General features: G+C 42.4%; 1 protein-coding gene across 1 annotated transcript; it reads right to left on the reverse strand.

Moving 5' to 3' along the window:
• Positions 1 to 25,325, reverse strand: LOC116731153 (visinin-like protein 1). Its single transcript, XM_032580702.1, has 4 exons — positions 25,158 to 25,325; positions 6,516 to 6,691; positions 5,370 to 5,585; positions 1 to 5,283 (listed from the first exon to the last, which is right to left on the reverse strand). The coding sequence occupies exons 2-4, from the start codon at positions 6,675 to 6,677 to the stop codon at positions 5,086 to 5,088; spliced, it is 576 nt and encodes a 191-aa protein (XP_032436593.1). The 5' UTR covers positions 6,678 to 6,691; positions 25,158 to 25,325; the 3' UTR covers positions 1 to 5,085.

The following is a 25,325-nucleotide window of genomic DNA, read 5'->3' on the forward strand; positions in this document are numbered from 1 at the left end:
AAAAAAACCTATGTTGGTATTCATGTCACAGAGGTTAAGGTGCCTGTTTAGAACAGCATCACATGTAACAAGTACATCAGCAATTCACAATGAGCTCCATTCCCATCGTTGGCACATAAGAGATGGACTTTTCTCACCAACATTCTGAACCGGATCTCGAGCCAAATGAAAACCTCCATATGATCTGCAGCTGCGTGCGTGGGTGGGGGTGTGTGTGTTCAGGAATCTTAAGCAGCGCTAATTAGAATGGATGAAGTCTAATGAACACAACAGAGCGAAGACAGAAACATTGTGGATCCACTGTGTGAGCCGATCTGTTCCAATCAGAGCGTTTTACAGCAAACCGGCACATGTGAAATTGGATGACTAACCGTGTCTGTGGCAATGATGGAGGGAGTCAAATCAGCACAAAGGGAGGCAGCAAGGCAGAGGGACGGGCAAATAATAACACCACCTCTGTCGTTGAGTTCATCTTAGTTTGTCTGCCAGATCGATTTCCTATAATATTTAATGCAAATGTAAATTATATAAACGAATAATACAGGCAGGTGTATTAACAGCAGACAAAAGCTAAAGGAGCAATTATATCATGCTTCGAGTGACACTTTGATTCTACTGTCATGCTCAAGTGTTTAGTATTAACAGAGCCTTTAAACTATCTTCATGTTTGACTTTTGATTACAGTAGCAATGATTATTTAATGGAAAATGGAGGTGGTAGAGACAGTGCGCCATCAGTTATCTTGCTTTGTTTAATTCTTGCTAGCATTTTCAGACAGAATAACTTTCTGATATAAAAGTAAAGCAACAAAATGCTAAATATTACAATTACTGATACTATTTTATTTATTTTTTATACTGACTGGAAATGAATAATATCTTCTGTTCTCAGTATATGTTTCACCCCGGATGATTATTGGTGGCGCACTGCTTCCAACCTCCACTTTCTATACAAACGATCATATATTTTTTTGTAAATACCGGTTAAAGCAAACCTGTTGATAATTTAAAGGTTCGTAAAAAGCATTCACATAAACATCCCTGATGTTTTTGAGACTGGAGTTTTATCTAGAAGGTAAAAGTCAGCTTTGGACTTGGCCCCTCTCAGATTAGCCCATTAACTTTAGCCTCAGGGCCAGCTAATCTGGATTTGAACTGAAGTACAACACACATAGAGTAATCTACTGCAGGCAAGATACTGACTGCTTCTAAGAAATCCCTTATAACTGTACTGTAAATTTGCAGTTCTGGTTATCTTTGTATACACTGTCTGTCACACAGCTACAGTACTCAAAACTCTTGAAAATTTTAATATGCGACTCAACTGATCTAAACAGGGATTTGAAATTTTAGTGAGAGAAACTAAGTAGGATAATAAATCAAACTGTAGGATTTTTAAAGAAATATTTATCTAAATACCTAATAACCATAAAAACTGTTTTTCTTTCCTAGAATGATTTCGGCATGTGTCAAGTCCCTCGCAAACACGGCATAATTTCTAGAAGTTTCTTTTTTTTTAGTGTGTGAATAATGAATAATAATCCTAAATGTTGTAGTTCTATTGCCAGGCCTACATGTGGTGCTGTGCTGCTGTCACAAAAAATACACAAAGCAGAGAGGAATAAGATTTGATAGGAAGGTGAGGTTATTGCTTTTTTTAAAAAAAGGAAAAAAAACTGCATACTGATCTACAAATGGTTCTAAAGTGGGAAAACTTTTGTGTAAACAACTAACAGGATCTTGGTGTAAATCGAACCTAGCTAAATACCAGGAAATAAAACGTATCTTAAGTAAACTTTTAGCTTACAAAGTAGGTAAATTTAAAACCCATCCGAAGATGCTTCTGTCCAACCTCCTTAAACACTTTTAAATGCATTAAGCCAACAATTTTATTCTGTTTGGATAGTTAGAAGCATTGCCTGCTGTTGACAGATGCTTTCTGTAACAGCTAAAACCACAATAAAGCCTTAAAACAGTCGTAACACTAAAAGGGGTTGTAGTTTAGCTGACAAAGATTTCTCTGAGTCGCTTTTTCTTAATTTGATTAGAAGGTAATGCTGAAAAATTGGCCAATAAGTCTGACTCTTTTTTCCAGCCTTTTTCATACAAAAATTAAAAATGTTAAGCCAATTTCATTTTTTTTCCAAACACATAACTTTACATTGGGCTTTATTTTACCAACATTAACCATGTAAATAGTTCATACCGTAATTTTGAGGGGAATAAATATGGCTTCTAGTTATATAAGACCATCTCTTGTAATGGAGGATGCTCCTCACTTTCATCTCCAAGGCGGTTTATCATGTACTGAAACAGGGAATATGCAGCAACTGAACTGTTTCCAGACGTGACAATTTTCTTCCGACCGCTAGGTGGCACTGTGACACAGCATTGCTTCTTTATCACCTCCATCTCCTCAAAGCTAGGTAACAAACCGTCAGCTCTGCTGACCATCGTATAGGCTTAGCACTTGTAGCATTGCGACAGTTGGCTGTTTCATGGGGCAGATTGTACATCATGTATACCAGCAGATCACAAAAGCAAACATGTTAGGGTAATAATACTCAGTGCTTCAGAGTGGAGGTCACATTCACATTGTTACAAAGTGAAACTAGACTGAGGCATCTCTTGTTACGCAAATGATACAAATACAAAACACTGAACACTCAAACAGTAACCCCTTAAATACGCACACACACACACACACACACACACCACATACATACACACACACAGAGCTCTGATGTCAGTTCAGTATTACTCAGACACACACAGATGCACTCTTTCTCTCTCAATAGCAGTGTTGTAAAATGAAATCAGGTCTACACTATCCGCACATTTACATCTTATATTTGTTTATATTCATAAATACGATTACACTCGTATTATAATAATGTACATGTAGAGGCTCTTTCTGAACAACCAGGGAGGGAGCGTCTGCAGTGGAGGAGAAGATCATCGTCTTTACCTTGGACACAAATGTAACGTTTACCACGGATATCTCTGGGACATTCTCGCAAGTTTTTACATTACAAACAACTGTCATTCCCAGTCTTAAAGACGAACCAATGAGGAAGAGTCAACTTGCTTGACTCTTCGTGGCATTTTAAAATAACTGGTATGGGACTGTGATGAAACTCAACTTTTATTGGTGCTATGTGTGCGCTCCCAGCTGTGTGGACAAGCTAAGTTTATGCTTTCATGTTATTATGATGCTGATAGAATGTCATGCCTTCTCGCCTGGTTGTGTTATGTAGAGGAGTCTCGCCCTGCTCCAAACTGCTCCTTATTAGAATGCTTCCAATTAGAACAGGAGAACTGAAACTGTATGAGTCAAGTCAGATATATCTTCAGGAACAAAAGTGTGTCTGTCTGAGACAACCTATCAGTCGCAGTCCAGATACTGCAGCGTCCAAAATGTCATTAGTGAGTGGCATTTAGAGACTTGGAGGGGTCTGGACCCTTGGCTATTGACAAACGATTTCTTTCTGCAGGTGTGGATTCAGTTGATGTTTTAAACGATTGGATCCGATTTTACCCAATCGCTAATGTTTGGACGTGACATACGCACTGTGCCAGTTCGATGAAGAGAACTAGACGTTGCATGCTCTGTAAGCAACCCCATGAGGAATAGGAACAGGACATTGTTGTCAGCAATAAAATGTCTTAAACATCCCTCTTGCTGTGACTTTAATTGTTCAGTATGTGAAAGCGTGGCAAACACTGACTAAACGACTTTGTTTACTTCCTCCGATGCCACTGCTAAAACTATAATCCTGCGTAGAAAGGCTAACTTTAAAGTAGTATCTGACTGGTATAACCATAAATCTCTGAGATTGCCTATTCTTGCTTGATGTGGTCTTTAGCTGTTTTTGTGTATTTCTGGGCGTTTAATGCAAATATGTAGATAAACCATCCAGTTTTTTTCTTTCATCTAGCTTACCACAGGTGACACACAACGCCTGAGCTACCTCTTCAACCCTTTGCTCCGTTTCTCATCGATTGTAGATCTGAGTAAAGTTCCTCTCCCTTTACCTATTATCAAAGCGCTTCCTCTCTGACATTTAGCGAGGAAGAAAGAAAAAAACGGGGCAGCAGCAGGATGCAGGCAGAGGAAGAGGAGAGACGGCTATTTAATGTGAAACAACGGTGAATCATCGTAGCAGGTTTGGCCTTTCTCAGAAATACCATTCTGTCATAAGATCTATAATTACTGCTGTGATTATCCCTGTGCCGAGATGGTCAAGTGCCTCCTCTTGTTGCTCAAACAAGTGGTTTTACTGACGAAAGACTGCGGGGTTTGCAGGATTCGACATACATTTTGCAGATCAGAGAGTTTGAAGAACAAAAGCTCAGGTTGCGTCACAAGCAGAACAAGTATCGGCATTAACCAGATTACAAACTCCTTTGACAAAATATTGATTTTTGTTATCAAAGCTGTGGGCGCAGCTAAGAAGCGACTGAGGAGCACATCAGTATGCCTGGCCATGCCGCTGGAGGCAGCTGGGTGACACGTTTCATCAGCTGCCAGCCTAGTGTTTAGCTGGTGGACACTCAGCCATAATCTGCCACAAAAACGCTGCCTGGAAGCAGCTGGGAACTTGGCTAGGGTAGAATCTAAACCAGTGCAGCCATGGTCTGACCAAAACAGTGTGTATACTGTACCTCCAGTCTCCAGCACTGAAGGCAATAATAAGATGAAATGTCTGGTATTCCATGAATATAAAATAGCACTCTCCGTCAGAAAGCTGATCTCAACACTGCTGTTACCCCGCAGCCTTGTGATCTCGCGTCCAATACAGTGTGAAAGCACGAGTAACACCATGCTGCTCTGCTATGCACCAAATGCAGCAGGAGGGAATTCCACTTTTCACAGACCATCTGACTGAATTTGTCAAGCCTCCCGTCTAGAGTAAAGCAGAGTGGGGAATAAACGGAATGGCGTCAATCAATCGTCAATGCCTCTTCCTCCTCCTCCTTTAGGACTGCATCCCTCCCTGTCTTTTCTCAACCTCCTAATTTCCCTAGCTTCAGTTCACCCCCTCATCCCTTCCCTCCCTTCTTTTCTTGCCCTTCCCCTCCCCTTCTACTTCTGCATGTCACACTGCAGCAGTAAGACGATGGAAGGGTCGGACTTGGCCGCCTCTTTGAACTCCTCCAGGGTGATCTCGTCGTTGTGGTCCTTGTCCATCTTGGAGAAGATCTTGTCGACGCGCTGCTGAGGCGTCAGCCCGTCCTCGTTCATGCGCATCATGATCACCGTGCCGACCATCTTGTAGATGGCCTGCAGCACAGGGTAAAAGGGAAGAAGCTTTTTTTTAGAAGCAACCCTAAGCTTTCTTTTTAGGTCGCCCACCTACAATCACACACCTCGATGATCTCCAGCATCTCCATGCGTGTGATCTTTCCGTCTCCGTCCAGGTCGTACATGTTGAAGGCCCAGTTGAGTTTCTGCTCAAAGCTTCCCCTGGAGGTGATGGACAGAGCGCAGATGAACTCCCTGAAGTCGATGGTTCCGTCGCCGTTCTTGTCAAACGTGCGGAAGGCGTGCTGGGCGAATTTTGATGCGTCGCCGTATGGGAAAAACTGAAGAGAGAAAGCAAGGAGAAAAGCAGAACAACAAATTATAACAAATGTACTGCGAAGAACCTCGATGCTGTCTTTGGCCATGACATGTGTTGGTCAAAGATGTCTGTAAATCTTTACAAGATGGCAAATTCTGTCACACAGAAAACAACCCTTTATAAGCAGTTATATATTGATTCAACATCAGAAAATAAGTTGAAGTGTGTGAAGCATTGAAAGAGAACATGAAGTTATTGGCAGAAATATTTCTGGCAAAAACCTCTTAAGCCACATTGTCATTGTTTTTGCTATGATTAACTGTAATACACTAGGATCCCCCAATATTTATATTTATTTAAATATTTGGCTTTAAATTGAGTTCAATGTGCCATAAAAAAGATCTTGAAAAGTCTTCAGTTTGACTTGCTGAAACCTCCAGATACCCTGAGTTACATGAGAACTAGATTTTTCAGAGACTGAGACTGGTTACTGTTTGCTAAATGAGCTGAAAGCTAGTGAGGTGAAAGCCAAGGGTCAAAAATATATCCACGTTTTGATGACATGGTAAGATCACAGTGCCACATAGTGGCCTGTCATGACAACTGCAGCACATCAAAGGTGTCTTGGACCTTTCCCCAAAGAGCATCCCAAATGCAGGCAGTTTCCAGTTTCTAGTGTAAAGCAGTAGCAGTCCTGGTGGCTAGCTAACTTAGTGGCTAGATGTTTCACTTAAGTTGTATTAAAAACAGATTGTTTAATTCCAATAACAGAAGAGGTATACAATGAATACAATAACTCAGTAGTCATAGATCTATTATAATCAACTAAGAGAACAAAAGTGATTAGCACCAAGAGTGTTATTGGTTAGAGTTCCAGTGAAACCCAGCCGTCCTTGTTAAGGCAGAATCAATTAGCATGTCTTCTTCTCCTTCGCCTCATGTTTTCTCTCACCTTAACGTAGAGCTGCTGGAACTCCTCCAGGTTGAGAATGCCCGAGGGGCAGTCTTTGAGGAAGCCTTTGTACCACTGCTTGAGCTCTGCCTCGTTGAACTCCGTGCTCTTGGTCAGGTCGTCCAGGACCTCCGGGGCCAGCTTGCTGTTGTGTTTCCCCATGATGCCTCACCTCTCTGGGTGGGAAAGCAGAAACAAAGCGAGACCGGTTGAGCATGCAGGTGAGGGGCCGCTAGACAAAACAACAACAACAGCAGCAGCGGCCCTGTGTTGTTGAACTGCACAGGCCTCATGAGGATGACGAACATGATCACTTGTGAACAGATGCAGCCAGAGCAGGTCTGCAACATTTTCATCAGGCTGTGGGTGTCTGAATATTTGCCGACTTTCATCTTCCAAGTGGATTTTAGTCTAATTATGGCTTTAAAATAAGATATTTCTTCTCTTTATTAATGACTGAAATGACTGAACATCTAAAAAAAATCTACAGTTTGACAACACAGAAACATTGACAACATAACTCTGAGTAACATCATACATGCTAAAGTAAGAGTAGAAGAAAGTTAGCGAGTTAAAGCTGGAAGACGGAGGGCTTCGAAATCTGCAGCAACTGTCCGTTCCTCAGAATGACGACTCTGACCTCTCGCTGTGTTGGCGAGGCCTGTGATGTCATCGCTTCAGCTTAGCCCATAAAACGGCCCATTAGCCACCGGCACCACACACATAACCCCACATGCTGATGGCCACTGCAGCACCTTCGTGACGCCATCCGTGACTCATGCAGCCGTTTTCGCACTCTGACACAGGACACAGCCGACGGCACAGTGCCGGGCGGCCACAAGTCCTGACGGTGTCAGGGCAGTTTTCTGGTGGAAGCATCATCCTGTTGCACTAAACGCGGAATGAGTAATGGATAGGGAGGCAGCTGAGCCCTAAATCCCTGTGAACTGTGCTATTATTTTTGAAGAGTTGCATTCCCGAAACAAGTCAAAGACACTTGGGGGACGCATTAGCTTAGAAGCAGAGTCATAAAAAATATTGATAGGAGGAATATTAGCAGTAAAAGGGTAAAAGCTGTTGGGGAAAAGAAAAATGTGGCAAAGGTCAGTTCTGATTTCTTCCAAGTGTGTGCGTGTCTGTATTTCAAGTCAGAAGCTTACCAAGGGCGTTACATACACACACTATTTCAAGAAACAAGCAATAAAATAAATTAACTCAGGTCATAAACGTCCACTGCTAAACTCCTAATGAGTCTCTGAATTCAAAGTTTAACTTTGAATTCAGAGTTAAACATGTGCTCTCATAGGTTTGCACATGTAAATGCATGTGCAGGGCAGAAGTCCACCATAAACAAACTGACTTGTGTGAGTGTTGTCTGAGGACCTCACTCACACACACATCATATTCACCTTGATTCTTCTCATATTTTGCGTTAAAGCCACTAATTCTGTGGCTCCCAAAGACAGGAGTAGGAGTAGGAACAGGCTATTATTATCACAAAACATTTCTGATAAGAATTTTGAATTATCTTGATGATTTCCAATTATTGATGCCTAAAAAAAAACTTTAAAAAAACCTGACTACTTTGTCACTACTTTGTGGATCCATCTTTCATCTCTAGAAACCAAATATTTTGTCTAGTTTGCAAAAAAGCTTAAGCTCAATCAGATTTTTAACAAGAGTGTTTTTTGAAGAGCGGTTTTCAAGTCTTGTCAAAGACTCTCACTTAGATTTGAGGTTTGGAGTTTGACTGGACCATTCTAACACATAAATAAGCTCTGATCTAAACCAATCTCCTATTGCTCTGGATAGTTTATGATTGTCCTTACCTACATCTTCCTATCAACTTTTCAGTAAAAAGAAAATTGGTACCAGCCAAACGTGGAATCGGTAAGTCAGGCTTTTTAAAGATCTGTGAAAGGCCACAAAATTACATTCGGTGCACCCTTACTAAATACAAATGCACAACAAATAATATTTTTAGATTTTTATTTGTAAAAGAAATGAGTCATTTATCCTTAAAGGTCTACTAACGTCTTGGATGTTTTCTAGGAAGTACATTTTCTTCGTAGACCTCATAAAACTCCAAATAAATACAGTATGTGTGTTTTCACACCTAAAAGTCCAGTAGATTCGGTTCAATTGGGGACCAACATTTGTTACATTCTCAATTGGTGCGATTCACTTTCACTCACTGTGTCCAATGAGTCAGTCCTGTGACTGAAACAGTTCTGTTCCCCTCTTCGCCTGTTGTGGCGCTGCACCAAGAACTACTGAAGCAAACAACACGTAAACATCAGAAGAAAACACCGAGTGCAACTTCCTTCTTCACGAAATGCAAACAAAAATGGAGAGGCATCAGATTTCAGTGGTTGTAGGATTTCTCTTTTGTCTTTTGCAAAAGACCAAGACCAGGCAAATGAATTACAGTTGGGTTAAAGCGGGTGTGAATGCACTAAAGTTGGTGAAGTATAAACACTTCCTACATTGGTTTTAAGCCTCTATCCTTTTGTTACAAAATTGTTCGTCTCTATTTGTGGAAAAAATGGAAATAGAACTTTTTGAGGAATTAAAGCCCATTATATCAGACCGATTATATCAGACACCGGAAAGTCATTCTGAAGGATTGTTCTCATTAGCAGAACAAGCAACCTTTTAATCCACTAAACCCCTTCCCCAGTAGAGTTGTCGACTTTCTGACAGCTCGTCTTAGTGATGCCTGACTCTCTGGTGTCAGGGTTTATGCAGAGATAACCATCATGGCCCGATCTCATTGGGCCAGCTGGGGTGAAGCTTTGACAACCCAGATGAACAGCCTTCTTCAGCATATCGCTTCGGCTGCCCTGGAGGAGCTAGAGCTTATCAGAGTGCAAACAAAAAGGTGAAGGTGTGCGCATGGAGAGCATGCCAAGCAGTGAGGGGCGGGGGAAGGCACAGAAAAACTGAACAGCACATGGATGTAGACTTTAACCTTAACTATTCCGATTCTTTCTTTCAATTATATGTCAGCTGTATTTCCTTCTGTTGGATTCTGTCTTCTGGATCTTCAACACATATGACAGTCTCATTGTACCCTATTATTCACTGATTTTAACATAATAAGCACTTACAAATAACATGAAAATGATGGAGCCCATGATTCTTTGTCCTTTAACTCTTATGTGAAATGTAGAGCTGTGAGAGCGCTGCTCAGCAATGACATGCTGTTGCTGCTGTGCGCAATGAAGTCTTTGACATGCTGTTCATGTCAAAAACACCTACACACACACACCCCCACACACTAGTTCTGATGCTCGCTGTAACTACTTCAGGAAACAATAAAGGGTAAAGTGCAGGTTTTGTGTTATGGAAACAGACAATGCAAGCAGGACGCCAGCTCACTGCCGAAGGAGAAGACAGACGAGTTTCTTATTGAGTGTGAAAGGAGCTTAATGCATGGTCATTCCAGACGTCACACTGATAGTAAAACTTTGGGTGGAAAGCTGAGCTGTAAATGCGTGGAGGATACTTTATGTGTGTCACCACGCATGTGTTTGTCAGGCCAGCTTGACGGAAACAAAGCTGACGGGGCGAGAGGCTGAAACATGTTGGAATGTCTGCACTGTGGATTACCTAAGGATGCGTTTAGCGGGACACAAGTAGAAATCTAAATGTTGAATACCATGACAGCTGCTCTGCAATTGTCCAATACTTTTATTTCTGCATTGGACTGCTGCAATGGATCAGACAAGAAACTTGGCACTTGAAATGAATGACCAAATCCACATGGTAAATAGAAAAGTTGCTTTCCTACTCCTACATTTCTTAAGTTTTTAGACACTAAAATGTTCACACCTCATAAGAAGGCAAAGTGCCAGATTTCTAGCCTACTAGTGTCTTTTTTATATGGAGCCTCCTGGGGGACATGGGAATTTTTTTTTTTTTTTGCGTTCCCTCGCAAAAGGTTTTGCATTCTCTCACAATAATGTACTGATTAGTTCATGCGGCATAATTGAATACTGTATGATGGCCTTTCTTACGGTGGCCATCGTACTTTCTGCTATTATAGAAAGTTTTTGTAAGGCTTTTCCACATGTTAATATCTGAAGTTTTATATATTTTTCTTTAGGATAGAAACGCACCACAAACCTGTGACATAAACAGAAACTTTCTGTAAGTAGGAAAGAAGAAAAAATATATACAAACTATTTGGACTATTTCTTAGTTATTATCGTGGGGTAATAAGTCGTCTGACAGTTTTGATTGTGTCTCTTTTCTATTGGTAGTCAGTTTTTTGCACCAAACAGTTAAGAACAAACACTGAGGCTCTTTAAATGTGTATACATTTGAAATTTTAAATTGACATTTGTGACTGTTTACAAAGTAGACCAGCAAATATTGCAGTAAGCATATTGCGCGGCAATGCAAAAGAAAACTTTTTCCCCATTTCCCCTAGAGGGCTGCGTACTTTTACAAACATCTACAGTAGTTAATTGTAGACAGTATGTTGGTATTGAACAATACAATATGATGTCAAGTTGGTACGACTAGGCGACTAGGTTCAGTTGGGGAACAAAATTGGAACATTTGTTACATTTTCAGCTGGTGTGGTTTTCTTTCACACTGCACTGTCAGCTAATCCTTTGAGCAACTTCCTTACACTCTCTTGTCGCCTGTGGTGGCGTTGCTCCAAGAACCACTGATAAAAACAACACTGAAACCTCTGAAGAAGACAGGTCAGGTTGTCTTCTGACAACAGGTCAGGTTGCTTGTTCAACAAAAGATGAACACCCGCTTGTTCACCTCTTTTGTCTTTGGCAAAAGTCCATCATTCATTTCTCCCGCTAGAGCTAGACTCACGCATTTGTTTTAGTTGTATTTACCCAGAATGCCGTACGCCGTTGTCCGCTTCCTGCTTTTGGAGCATTATATGAGTGCCTGGCATACATACGTTGGCAATAAATCCTGGTTTGATCCGCTTTTCTTTCTCCACTATAGCTGCTGAGAAATCTTAATATTCCCAAAGAGTTTAGTGATAGCTGGGAGTCCTTTCTGCTTTGTTTCTTTGTCACTTTTTAAAGTTGAGGAATGTTTCATTGTACAGTCAGTTATAGGAGGCCTTCTGCAAGTGTTAAAAGTATAAAACAGCGTTACATTTGTTTGGTACATGAACATCCCAAAACAACAGATTTCTACCGGATATTTTCAAATACGTCCACCATTTTGGTACATATATTTAGAAACACATGTTCTCTGAAAATGTTTGTGGTTTTTGCCAATTATTTTATTGCATGTACATGTCATTAAATAAAGTACTGATCTGGGACTTGGCTTCTGCAATGTCCCAATCTTGAATTACTCAGACTGGTATCAAACATATTTCTTGGCACACCTGGGTATGTCCAATCACTGTGCACTATACGAAACAAATCATTATTCCAAACCCTCCGTCTTAGTCAATGTCACCTCCATCACATTCTCAAATACATTTACACCTTGGTAATAGATCTTTGTCTGGATGTCTGTTCACATTTCTCTTCCCAACTCCATTTAAATGCTGTTTAGACAGAAGGCAGCATCATCTTTCCTGTCTTTTCAACAAACTTTTACTCAGACGGATGGTCTGGACAGAAGGCTGAGTTTGTTCTGTGACAGTTCTGGAAGTGAAACCTTTAATCAGTGTCATAGTGCTCTGATCTAATGTGTGCTGATGTGTCTGTTCACACCGGAGTGTCTCCCTTGACGGAGAGACAGTGATCAGAAATGTTCAGTGCTTGACGAAGCAGATCATACCTTCTGTTGATTTCCAGATTGTACTGTTGTCACATGACAACAGTACAAAACTGGAGACTTGCATTTTGATGCACGGATGTTTCATCTAAAGGAATCACATGCTGTACATGTCAATGTCGCTTCTAGATAAAGTTTACACAGACGCAAACGGAAATGTGAAGACAGGAAATCCAGTTTTGCTCTCCGCTTAGGTTATGTAAGGAGAATATGTAAGGTCTTTTTTTTTTGACAACTGTCTAGAAAGATCTATTGAAAATCTCCTTTGACAACTTTGACTTGATCAAGTAGCCTGTTAAATACACAGCTTTTATTAAATGAAAAGTTCACAGTCTGTAAGGTGTTGACAGGAACTCCCTAAGAAGATGCTAAATTTGTTCAGAATTATCCACATTTCCCTCTTCCAAGTTTTGAAACTGTAGTCGTTACCAGCACTGCAAAAGAAAAACTGCTCTTCATCTGAAATATCTCGTTTAATTTGCTAATACTGTGTAGACGTCTCTGCAAATTGGCAAAATAACCCAACAGAGCACGACCCAACTGATTAAAATGTTCATTGATTATGTCATGGTTCACCTAGTTTCTCACAGCTAACCATTGTAAAGCAGTAGTGACTGAGTATTGTTCTTGACATTCAATTTTGTGGTTGGCTGAACTGTTAGTAGTTCCCCCTTTTGAGGTTTACCTGGAATTTCCTCCAAAAAATCATGTATATTGTTTTATTTTTCTGTAATATGGTGGGTATGTGTAAAGTAGCAGTCCAACAGTGAGGACGAAACAGGTTTGAGCACCAACGCTTAAAAATCTCCTTGTGTCACTTCTTGCATGACACGATGAGCCTATAAATTTCAAATAAGGCAGCACTTATGTTTCTGATAGGCTGTGTGGGCTGAAATTATGACAACTGATAATGACATCCATTTGTCTGTTTCTTTCTATAGATTTTACACTTGATGCTCCAAACGATAATATGGTCTACTGGTTCTACAGTCTGTGATAGAAGGGATATTAGTGTTCCTTAACTTTCTACCAAACTAAGTGTCCTGTCATATTGTACCACCGGATTAAAGTCACTCAATTGTCTACTTGACTTTTAAGACTGCTCAATCCTATGACGACAAGCATTTTGGAGAACCTACAATGTTACTACTTACCAAAAGACTTTTCCAATGTTTCGTTTTCATTCACCCAAATGCAAGTTTGGAAGTTTTCTCACATCTAATGAAACTTTTCTTGATATTCTTTCTGCACCTCCATCAGTTTCAGTATTGTTGTGGAGAACCAAACCCCATCAGGAGTTTTTTTCAGGTGATAAAATGATGATGGGACGCAGGCGGAGGACTCCGTCGAACCCAAAATCGATGTTTTTCACTGGTCACACCAGTTAACCACGCAAGTTCCAAGTTAAACTCTCCTACTGAGTCAAAGCAAGATGAACAAATTCTAGGTTTGAGAATGTACTAAAACTAATGCAGCACATGGGAAAGAATCCGTGACTTGAAAGGGATTGTTGAATAATAAAACATGGTATTAATAATTCAAATGCGTGTACTTTAATTATTCAGCTTTAAAAATGATTCTCTTTTTTATGCAAGTACAAAATTATTCATTACCATAAAGTCTTATTTTACTTTCCCGTTTGTTTTGTCTGAATGAAAATAATATTACAGTTTGGAAAGAGACCTGCCAGTCCCAACTTGAAATTGATAGAAAATCTGTGAAGTGAGCTAAACACAGGGGTATTAGTAAGGAGGCTTCTCAGCCCCAAAAAGCTAGAGCTCACCACTAGAGGTAAACTATTATCAGTGGAAACTTAAGAAGAAGAAAAAAAGCTGGGCAGCAATTATAAGAAACCAACAAGGTTTTATTGCCACTGGCTTTTAAGAAAGTTTGGCTCCTTCTACATAATTTTGTTATAATCTTAAAAATGCTCAGACAAAAAAAATCTAAATGAAAGAATAAATCAGTTAATATGAAACATTTCAGATTAGAACCCTGTATTGTAATGTTTTACAAAGGTAATTCCAAGGTGTCGTCTGCCAGCTTCCAATCGTTCTGCTGTAATTCCTCTACATCACTTCAGTCAGTTAAAGAGCTTTACGCAGTGAAAAATCAGAGGCAGTCAACATTTAAAAAATCCTTTTTGAGAATCACAAAATGGTTGAAATGCTTCAACTGTAATCTCACACAGTCCATAGTGTGGACTTGCTAATTTCCACTATATGGAGGAACAAAATGTTGAGCACACTATCACTACGATGGGAGCTCTCGCTCCGCGGCTTTGACTGAACGTGTCCCAGAGGGAGAAACGTGTTGCTGTCTCTGCGAGGGAAAATGATTAGCTGGCAAAAGCTGTAATTGAGTTGGAAAGAGCGCAAAAATGGGAAGCGGGGCGTCCCGTAGAGCTGGTGACTGTGCAGGGCGGAGTTTGTGTCGTCTCTTCAGAGTGGAAAAAGGACAACAGATGTGATATGGGGACAATCGATAACACACTAGTCCAATACCGGCTCTGCTATCTACTACCCTGTGAAGTACATTGGGCGTGTGCATGTGTGTGTGAAGGTTTGTGAAACAGGGTAGAAGAAGTAATGAAAAAGTAATGAAAGTAGTAATGAAAACCTAAAACAGGGCCTGCTTATTGTTATGTGAATAAGCAATAAGCTAAAACATTATTGGGGCAGCTCAGCAAACTGACAGAAACAAACTGCCATCCGTCAGAGACCGAGGCTCACGGCCAACAACGAGCCGCCTGATTTATGGATGTGATACGAGTTCAAACCAAAATACTGATAACTAAAGGGAAAGTAAGTTTACACGGCTCTGCCGCTTCACGCTGAGAGCTCTGTACTTGTGATTTAAAAGGCGTAAACCTTGAATCAAACTCGACAAACTGAAAACTGTTTGCAACATGAAGCATATCTGAAAATGTTTAGAAAACTAGAAATATTGCAATATTTACTAAAGGATCAGGTTTTCCCAGATATGGTGCTGCTTTTTACCTCATTGTACCAAACTTTAACATTTATTTTAATAAAATACCTACCAAAACTTAATGAAGTCTTAAATAAGGCTATATGAATGGCTTGCATCTAATGTACACGTTTGAGAAATTATGTAGAGAGTAAGAAACTACAGTGGAAAGCAGGGGGTCGGGGGGGATTAGTACATGACCTTAAGAAGATCAGACAGCCTAGCATGAGAACCTGTCATGTCCTGTGATTAATACAGGCTCATGGGATCAGAAGGAGCTTGGAGAACAATACAGAGGAATTTACAATCACAAACGTTTACATACACTTTAAGTCTCGTTGTCTGCCATTGGTTTCAGGGTTTCCTTGAATGGATTTTGCTTGACAAACCTTCTTGCTGGTTCATCTTTTCCAACTACATTTGTTTCTTCAACTCAACTTTCTATGATTATGCTTGAACACAGCACTTTGTGAACAATCAGGGTTATCCTTTAGAAATGACCCTTGTAGAGGGTGTCAAGGACCACATTCACACAGCAGGTCTTGGTGCTCAATATCAATGCTTTTTGCTGAAATGAGATTTTTTTTGTGGTCGTTCCAGTTAGCAGTTAAACCGGACTGCAATGAGACTACTGTGTGAACAGTGTACAACGACGTCTCACAGCAGCGCACTGTTCGCTGGAGTAATTATGGACCCCATGTATTACAAATGTGGGCAAAACTTTGTCGATATTCCACCAAGGTTGAAAAAACACAATTTCACTTTTGCGGTATTAATAAAAAAAAATCAAATAAGTTTGGTCACGCAATAAGTTAAAAAACATGTCTCACCATCATCCTCTTACCACTTCCTGTTGTTGTCTTCTTTGAAGTTTGCGCCAGCAGCAACATCCGGTTTTGAAATTGCTTATTTCACTCACTCAACTGAATGATAAGTCTTTTTTTCCTAAGATGTTGCAAGATGATTTATAATTTCATAATTATAATTAATAATTATAATTATAATTTCAATTTAATATCTGTGGACAGTTTTGATTCATATGTAAAGGGTGAGCAAGTATTAAACCAATGTCCTCAATTTTAATCTTCTGAATGACGGAAGGATTTTGTAAAAATGGGTCTTAGTGTATAACTAGCTCTAGAGTGTGACGATAACACAGCACCAGTGGAGCAGTTAGGCGTTAATGAAAACCAGTGCTCCTGTGTTGGGCTGACAGTGAGAGAGCAGCAGACTGCTGGTCTGAAGTCAAGCTGTGCCAAGTTGTGTAACAACTGGAGTGGATGGCACTGCAGGCATCGGCCTCGACTCAAATGAATATCTAAATAGATCGAAAGGTTTTGTGTTGATTATTATGTGACTATTGATTCTTTTTGACAACCCCAGTTGCCAAGGGAGTGACGATGCATCCAGCTCACAAGAAAGAACAATACTGGATGTCAGGGTTCATGAGAATGAGGTAAGGCCATAAGATAATTTCATAGTATTTAGATATTGTTTTAGTATTTAATTTCTTTTATACAGAGTAAGGATCAGCGCAGAATAATCTAGACCACATATTGTGTTTTATGTGCCTGTTTTTAGTCTATGGTGGTCTTAATACCGTAAAAGCAACACAATGTTTCCTTTTTGTAATTCCACTGTCATGAATTACGGTGCGGTGTTGGTGGTGAGGCAGACGCAGCGGACCCAGGTATGATGAATGATGAATTTTAATAATAAATAAGTCTAACAACGAGCAGCAGGCACATGGACAAACTGACGACAACAAGGCTAGACATTGACGTTGACGAAACATTGACGAGGACCCGACGAGGAACAAGGAACACAGGTGGAGTTAAATACACGGGAGGGTAATCACAGAACGAGACACACCTGGGAACAATCAAGGGGAGGACAGGACAACGAAGAGACTCAAGGACACAAAAAACTCTAACTAAACACGGAAAAACACAGATCCTGACAGTACCCCCCCCTCAAGGGCGGCTACCAGACGCCCAAAAAAAAAACCACAACAAGGGTGGGCGGAGGGGCGCCGGATGGGGGGCCAGAGTCCAGAAAAAACAAAAACACAACAAGGGTGGGCGGAGGGGCGCTGGACGGGGGGCCAGAGTCCAGAAAAACAAAAAACTACCCACCATCGTGGGCGGAAACACAAGAAGGGCCAAGAGTCCATAAACAAACAAAAAACTACCCACAGGGTGGGCGGAGACAAAGGAGGCAGGAACCACGGAGGTGGTCCGGTGGTCGTCCGCGGCGGCGGGAACCACGGAGGCGGTCCGGCGGCCGTCCGCGGCGGCGGGAACCACGGAGGCGGTCCGGCGGCCGTCCGCGGCGCTGGAGGCGGGAACCACGGAGGCGGTCCGGCGGCCGTCCGCGGCGCTGGAGGCGGGAACCACGGAGACGGGAACCCCGGAGGCGGGAACCACGGAGGTAGTCCGGCGGCCGTCCGCGGCGCTGGAGGCGGGAACCACGGAGGCGGTCCGGCGGCCGTCCGCGGCGCTGGAGGCGGGAACCACGGAGGCGGTCCGGCGGCCGTCCGCGGCGCTGGAGGTGGCGATGAGTCCCGGGGACCGCCCACAGACGGCGACGACGAGCCCCCCGAGGCAGGGTCTCTGGTGGAGCACAGGGGGTCTCGGTCGGAACGCTGGGGGTCTCGGTCTCGGGTGGAACGCAGGGAGTCTCGGTCTCGGGTGGAACGCAGGGAGTCTCGGTCTCGGGTGGAACGCAGGGAGTCTCGGTCTCGGGTGGAACGCTGGAGGTCAGGGTCTCTGGAGGAACGCTGGAGGTCAGGGTCTCTGGAGGAACGCTGGAGGTCAGGGTCTCTGGAGGAACGCTGGAGGTCAGGGTCTCTGGAGGAACGCTGGAGGTCAGCGTCTCAGGAGGAACGCAGAAGGTCAGGGTCTCAGGAGGAACGCAGAAGGTCAGGGTCTCAGGAGGAACGCAGAAGGTCAGGGTCTCAGGAGGAACGCTGGAGGTCAGGGTCTCAGGAGGAACGCTGGAGGTCAGGGTCTCAGGAGGAACGCAGAGAGTCTGAGTCGGAACGCAGAGAGTCTCGGAAGGAACACTGAGAGTCTCGGAAGGAACACTGGGAGTCTCGGAAGGAACGCCGGCTGGAACGCCGGCTGACTCGGCCTCGGGTGCGCCGGCTGGAACGCCGGCTGACTCGGCCTCGGGTGCGCCGGCTGGAACGCCGGCTGACTCGGCCTCGGGTGCGCCGGCTGGAACGCCGGCTGACTCGGCCTCGGGTGCGCCGGAGCGAAGCCTTGGAACCGGCCGCGGAGGCGAGCCGCAGCGAAGCCTTGGAACCGGCCGCGGAGGCGAGCCGCAGCGAAGCCTTGGAACCGGCCGCGGAGGCGAGCCGCAGCGAAGCCTTGGAACCGGCCGCGGGGGCGAGCCGCAGCGAAGCCTTGGAACCGGCCGCGGGGGCGAGCCGCAGCGAAGCCTTGGAACCGGCCGCGGGGGCGAGCCGCAGCGAAGCCTTGGAACCGGCCGCGGGGGCGAGCCGCAGCGAAGCCTTGGAACCGGCCGCGGGGGCGAGCCGCAGCGAAGCCTTGGAACCGGCTGCGGGGGTGACAGCTCCGGAAGGCGACGAGGGGCCGGCTCCACCGGCGGCTCACGTCGCTGACTACCCGGACGGAGGAACCGACGCGGGCCGAATCCGGGGGGCGCCAACACCAGTCTTGTCCCTCGGAAAAGCTCCCGCTGCAGCTCGGCGAGAGCGTCAGCCAGCGCCCTGTCCTCCCTGCCGGATCTCCGCCTCCGCACTCCAGCTGGGTCCATAATAGCAGCCTCACCTTTCGGTCTGGTCGGGTCCTACTGTCATGAATTACGGTGCGGTGTTGGTGGTGAGGCAGACGCAGCGGACCCAGGTATGATGAATGATGAATTTTAATAATAAATAAGTCTAACAACGAGCAGCAGGCACATGGACAAACTGACGACAACAAGGCTAGACATTGACGTTGACGAAACATTGACGAGGACCCGACGAGGAACAAGGAACACAGGTGGAGTTAAATACACGGGAGGGTAATCACAGAACGAGACACACCTGGGAACAATCAAGGGGAGGACAGGACAACGAAGAGACTCAAGGACACAAAAAACTCTAACTAAACACGGAAAAACACAGATCCTGACATCCACAACTAGAACAGATACTTCAAAAATGGGAAAGTGTGTTTTAACAAATCTCTGTTCAGTATAGAATTACTCAGTTCAGGCTTGTAAAATTTGTTAATTTCAATGCTGTCCACATTCCTTAAAAAGGCCTGTGAAACAACCATTTCGTTTAGCACAGAGAGGTAACAACGAACAGGATGTAAACGTTAACCTTCTCTAAAGAGAAACTCACACATAGCACCCAAACAACTGCCTGCTCAAAATTACTTTCAAAAACTGTTCTCTTTCAGAGCATTTTGCTTTTTGATGTAGTTTTTGTCACAATAGTAGCCCTTATTTATCTATAAAGATAGCTAATATCATTTATTAAGGGTAACGCTTTGGGGACTCTGCTGCCAACTGGTGGTTAAATATGTAATTTCATAAAAGAAAAAAATCATTGCAGAGGCTTCGTATTTCCTAAAACCCAATAATGTGCTGGGATCCTGTGTTTACAGCTGTAAATGTGTGATCGTAAGTACAGAGGCAGTTTTTAATTTTGATCCAAGGAATTAACTTTTGGAAAATATTGTCCCATTAGCATTAACACATGACTAAAAACTTAAAAAGGGGACTTAAAGGACACAACAAGCTTGCTAGCTACTAGCTAGCATGATTAACCTACCATTAGCCACTAATGGTTTGTATCTTAGGTTTGTATCTTAGCTGTTACTCTGTCACAGTTTGGTTTTCTTCTGAAAAGCCAAAATGGGGCCACACTGGAATACTGTACCACAAAAAGGTGAAGGGTTCACTGTACAGTAGCATGTATCTTTTTTTTTCTTCTTATCCAACTTTTTTGTTATGCAATGAGAAAAAAATAACACTCCCTTTATGATTTGAAACCATTCTGAATGTAATTCAGTGATGAACAAAATCTCTTTGAAATCAACATCTAAGACAGGGGTGCCCGAAGTCGGTCCTCGAGGGCCAGCATCCTGCATGTTTTAGTTCTCTCCCTGGTGGTACCAACAACCTTTTCAGCTTGTCAATGTTCTTTTTAGGCCATCTAACAGCCATCATTTGATCCAGGTGTGTTAAACCAGGGAGAGAACTAAAACATGCATGATGCCGGCCCTCGGGAACCGACATTGGGCACCATTGATCTAAGAGATGAGACGAAGTTTGGAGTCAAAATGTAAAAAAGATCATTTGAAGAATAACAACACAAACGGGCGGTGAGGTATCATCATTTCCCTGAATCACGTTTCATCGGCTTTTCTGTAAAAAGATTTGATGTCAACCAGTTAAAGTCACAGCCTAATTTTAGTACACGAAGCAATCCTGCCAACTAGACAAGTAAGACCTTTTTGTGTTTATGCCAACTGTAATTTAGTGTAGAGAAACAGCAGATAAGCTGCACTGGAATGAGTGGAAATCAGTAGAAAATAAGGGATGAAGTGTTAGCATGGCTCTTGCTAGTCTTTATATCACCTTAATCTGCATACACCTCCCAGCAGACTCATTCAGGATGGATGCATCGCTATAGAAACACTGCTCCCCCCGGTGCAGTTCGAATGTTCACTTAAGATGAAGCAGCATGTTGAGCCAGGGGAGAAACAAGGGGCACAAAAAGGCAATGTATCCTCATGAGTCAGTCTCCTGGAGACTCTACGTCTAAAATATCACTGATTCACTGCTATTACTGTAGCAGATTCCCTTTCCAGCAGAGTCCTACCACACCTCCAGACCCTGTTAAAATCTGCAAATATCTGTTCCTAAAACACACTGAAGTTCACTGGAGCAAAATTGTCTCCTAGATTACTTACGCTCAAGAAAATGTATTAACTCCAAGTACCGTTTTGGAAAAACAGGGTATCTGCAGGTTTTAGCAAGTCAAATTTAAGACTTTTTAAGACGATTTTGATGCCATCTTGAATTAAATCGAAGAACAAAATAATTTATACCTGTCCACACATGTGGTCAATTGTAAATAAATTCAGTCTGGACTTTGACTGGTCTATTCTAGCACATCCATCTCTTTGTCTACAAACTATTTCTGTTTAGTTTTGAGGTCGTAAACATTTAGGCTTTCAAAAAATAATTGGTTTTAAAGTTAAAATAGACTGGAAGACTTTTATACTGTGTGGCCAGGCAGAAATTTTGCAAACTAAATTCAATCATTTATCTGGAGGTCTTGACAAAGCAACATGTGGGATTTCTTCTGGCATTCTGCCAGAATATTAGTCACTTTAACCACTTTGGGGGATGAAAACTTAACCCTTCAGCCAAAATAACCCAAATTAGGTTATTTTGGTATTAACTCAGCGGATTTTAGCGTGTACATAATAGCTGTTATGAACTTGCTTTCACCTTGGACTTTGGAACCTGGATAATTGATGGTATGTTTTGAACAAAAAGGTTATGTGCTATAGACAGATTGGGTGTTCTTGTGTGTTTTCACACCTAATAATCCAGTAGACTCGGTTCAATCGGGACCAAACCTGCAACATTTGTTGCATTTTCAGGTAGTGTGGTGCTTTCACACTGTGCTGCACTTTGATTAACCTGTTCACCTCCTTACCCGTGGTGACACTGCACCAAAAACTACTGAAAGAAACAACACGAAAACCTCAGAAGAAGACATGAGTGCACATTTCTTCTACACAAAATGCAACAAACCACGAGCCATTTCTCTCTCTAGACTCTGATTTATTTTGGTTGTATGTACCCAGAATGCCCTGCGCATTAGTTCGCTTTTTGCTTTTGGAGCGCTCTTTCTTGGCGTTCACATATGCATTCGAACTGCATATGTTCGAATGCATATGCATGACCTAGGTCAATCTAACCAAGACCTAGGTTTTTTGGCGGACCAGAGTTCACATTTTTGATCTGCATTAGACTTTGATTGCACATTTACACCTTCACAATCGAACCAAACTTCCTAAGCAAAAAAGCTAAAGTTCAGTTAAAGAGTACTAAACAGGGCTGGTGTATACGCACCCTGACGAGTGTGAAAAGTAGAGGCGCAACAATTGAAGTTCTCTGGCTTGTCACCAGTCTCTAAGAAGCCTGACCTTGCAATTCCAGTCTTGGCCGATACCAATTTTATTGGTCTGAAAAGTCGCTAAATATTACGACAAAGACGCTAACTTGACAACAGTGACTATTGTTGACTGCACAGACGTTACCTGGTTGGCAGGTCTATCAGTCAACCCTCTCTAACAGCAGAACAAAAAGAGACAGTGGTTGGTTTCCAGACCTTGATGGAGGTAGACAATGTTGGTTGATAAGATTGATTTCTCATGTAATTATCGGCCAATCGCTGATCTCCTAAAATTAAATAAATCGTGTCCCATTTCTCTTACTTTTGGAATATCGCCAATCTATCGGTGCACCTGTAGGGCATATCTTTCTAATATTTTAGAAAGATATGCCACATCATTCAGCCACAAATATTTCCACATACACTGTAAATTTGAGGAAAAAGCTAGTTTAACCATCCTTCTACCACAGTTTCTGATTGGTGGGAATCTTAAGCTAAATGAAGGACCTTGAGTTTTAACATCTGTAAGCGTTCACTAGTTACCCACCACTGATCCAACAAAACTCCCTCACTCTGGATTCTTTTATTGGTGCTCAACCACAGTCAGCCAGTTTGCAAACACACACACACACACACACCCAACAACCACACATCTCTATATTCAATCATCTCTCTTCCTGGGTAATAAAGCATGTGACAAGAATGGATGAATCAATCAGTCAAGAGGTGTGTGTGCATCATGAAAGCCGCCCTGCTTCAAACACAAAGACGTACAGCGGACAATGTGCACACACATTGTCCGCTGTACACAGCCGGTGATGCATGAGACAGATGAGCAGTACACCTGGCCACATGGCTTATTACCAAAATGGAAATGATGCATGGGGAGAGGGAAAAAAGAAACAAAACGCTGCGTATGAGTGTGTTATAGGAACACAGCATCCTTCATGTGAGGCTGTAACACACTTGAAAAACACCCCCACACGCACGCACACCCCCACACACACGGGAATAACAGTAGCAGTTAACATGTTGCTTTACGTTGGTATTATTGCACTGTGTGTGGATCAATAAGTCTTTCCAGCTTCCCAGGATGTGGATACAGTAACATTCACTGATCTGCTGCTCAGTCAGCTGCAGCTTCTTTCCACACACTGTTGGACATAGCAATGGAGCTATGAGAACATCTCTGAACACTGGAGTGATTAGATGATTAAAGTCTTTCTTGTTTGAAAGACCGAAGACCTAGGGTGTTTTCACACCTGATAGTCTGGCAGACTTGGTTTTATTGGGGATCAAAATTGCAACATCTGGTCGCCATACTGCACTGTATAGATGGCATCAAGTGGTCGTCTTAGAGACTTGGCACTCTGTTGATGAACGCGAATTTCTTTTAGCTTTTGACTAATGAGCTGGACGCCAATGTCAAAAAGTGTATTTATTTATTACATTTGTTTTTTATTTTAAAAAAAAATTATTTTAATATTTCACTAGCAAAATATATTACCCCCGTTGAACAAATGTACTGAAATTAAAGGTTGTGGGTTTTTTAAATTGTTCTGTTTATTATATCAAACCTCACTGCAATATAAAATTAATTTATTTATGCAGGTCACAAAAGATAGACTGTACAGACTTTTGCAGATGAAAAGCATGTGGTAAAAAATAAATAAATAAAAAAATTGGTTATGATAACTGTGCTAGCCCTCTTAGCACAAAGCTGTGACCCCAAAATGAATGAGCGGTACCCGGGCGTCTGTCGGTTCCAAAATGCAGGACTGTAATTGCTCAGCAGCACTTGAGAAAAGGCTTGAGTAGAAAGCAGAGAATAACAACCACAAAGCAGCTGCAGTGTTGTTCTACATACTGTATCAGACAAAAGTTAGAACAGACCTACTTCCACAAACTCAGTACTGGCAATTGTTACGCATGCTAAGAGAATTTGTGATTTAAGGCAAGAAAAACACACCAAAAAAAACAACAGAGGAAGCCACTGAGGTCCCACATTAATATGTATATAATACATCACTATCCTTTCCTGCTCCGCTTTGTTACATAAAAGCCCAATAAAAACACAGTCAAGCTTTTAGTTCTTAATCATTAGTGTGACATGGCTGCAAAAAAAAAGGAATTTAAAAGGCACAATCGTCAGGATTTACAACCGCAGACTGCAGGACGTGCACCCTGATTCCTGCTGCAGCTATTATGTTAAGATAACCAGCTACTCATGCATCCATTTACATCCTCGTGTCATATTTATCTTCTGCACGAGCAGATTAGATTCAGACGTGTTCCTGTTCTCCTCCTGTTTATTATTTTATTCCTCCCACAGCATGAAGGACATCTTGCATTTAGCAAAACAAATGCTTCTTCTTAAACGAAACACAAATTTAAAAAAATATGAGTCACCAGGTCTCCAGAATACCTTTTTTTTTTTATGAAAGCAGATGTGCTCACCAAAATGTCAGTTCAAAGTGCCCTCCAGGAAAACACTGAGCTCACCTGCTCAACAAGTACAGCTGAGACACCAACTGACTCATATGCAGTGCTACGTAATGTAACAGAAGACTATTCTTTTTTTTTTGTTTGTTTAGGAAAACTATTCCTCTTTTATCACTTATTCTGTCAGCTAAATAAAAGCTAATTTGTTTTGGGGGGTTTTCCCCTCCCTGCATCCAGTGGCTTCACAATAATGGTGCAATGAAAGCAGAACATGAGAACAGAGGATAGAGGGGAGGGAAATGACCTCCACTTACCCTGTTATATTTGAGGGTAAATTCAGCTCCTTCTGACGAGGAAAGTGCTTCCCGGCTTGATGTCACGGCAGTATTTTCCTCCCAAACGGTTCGTCCCTCATGTAAAGCAGACTCCCGAGTTCACTCACCTCTCTCTTTCCCTCTCTCTCTCTGTGGAAGAAGATGAAT

The sequence above is a fragment of the Xiphophorus hellerii genome, chromosome 13, assembly GCF_003331165.1.
Source record: "Xiphophorus hellerii strain 12219 chromosome 13, Xiphophorus_hellerii-4.1, whole genome shotgun sequence".
Lineage (NCBI taxonomy): Eukaryota > Metazoa > Chordata > Actinopteri > Cyprinodontiformes > Poeciliidae > Xiphophorus > Xiphophorus hellerii.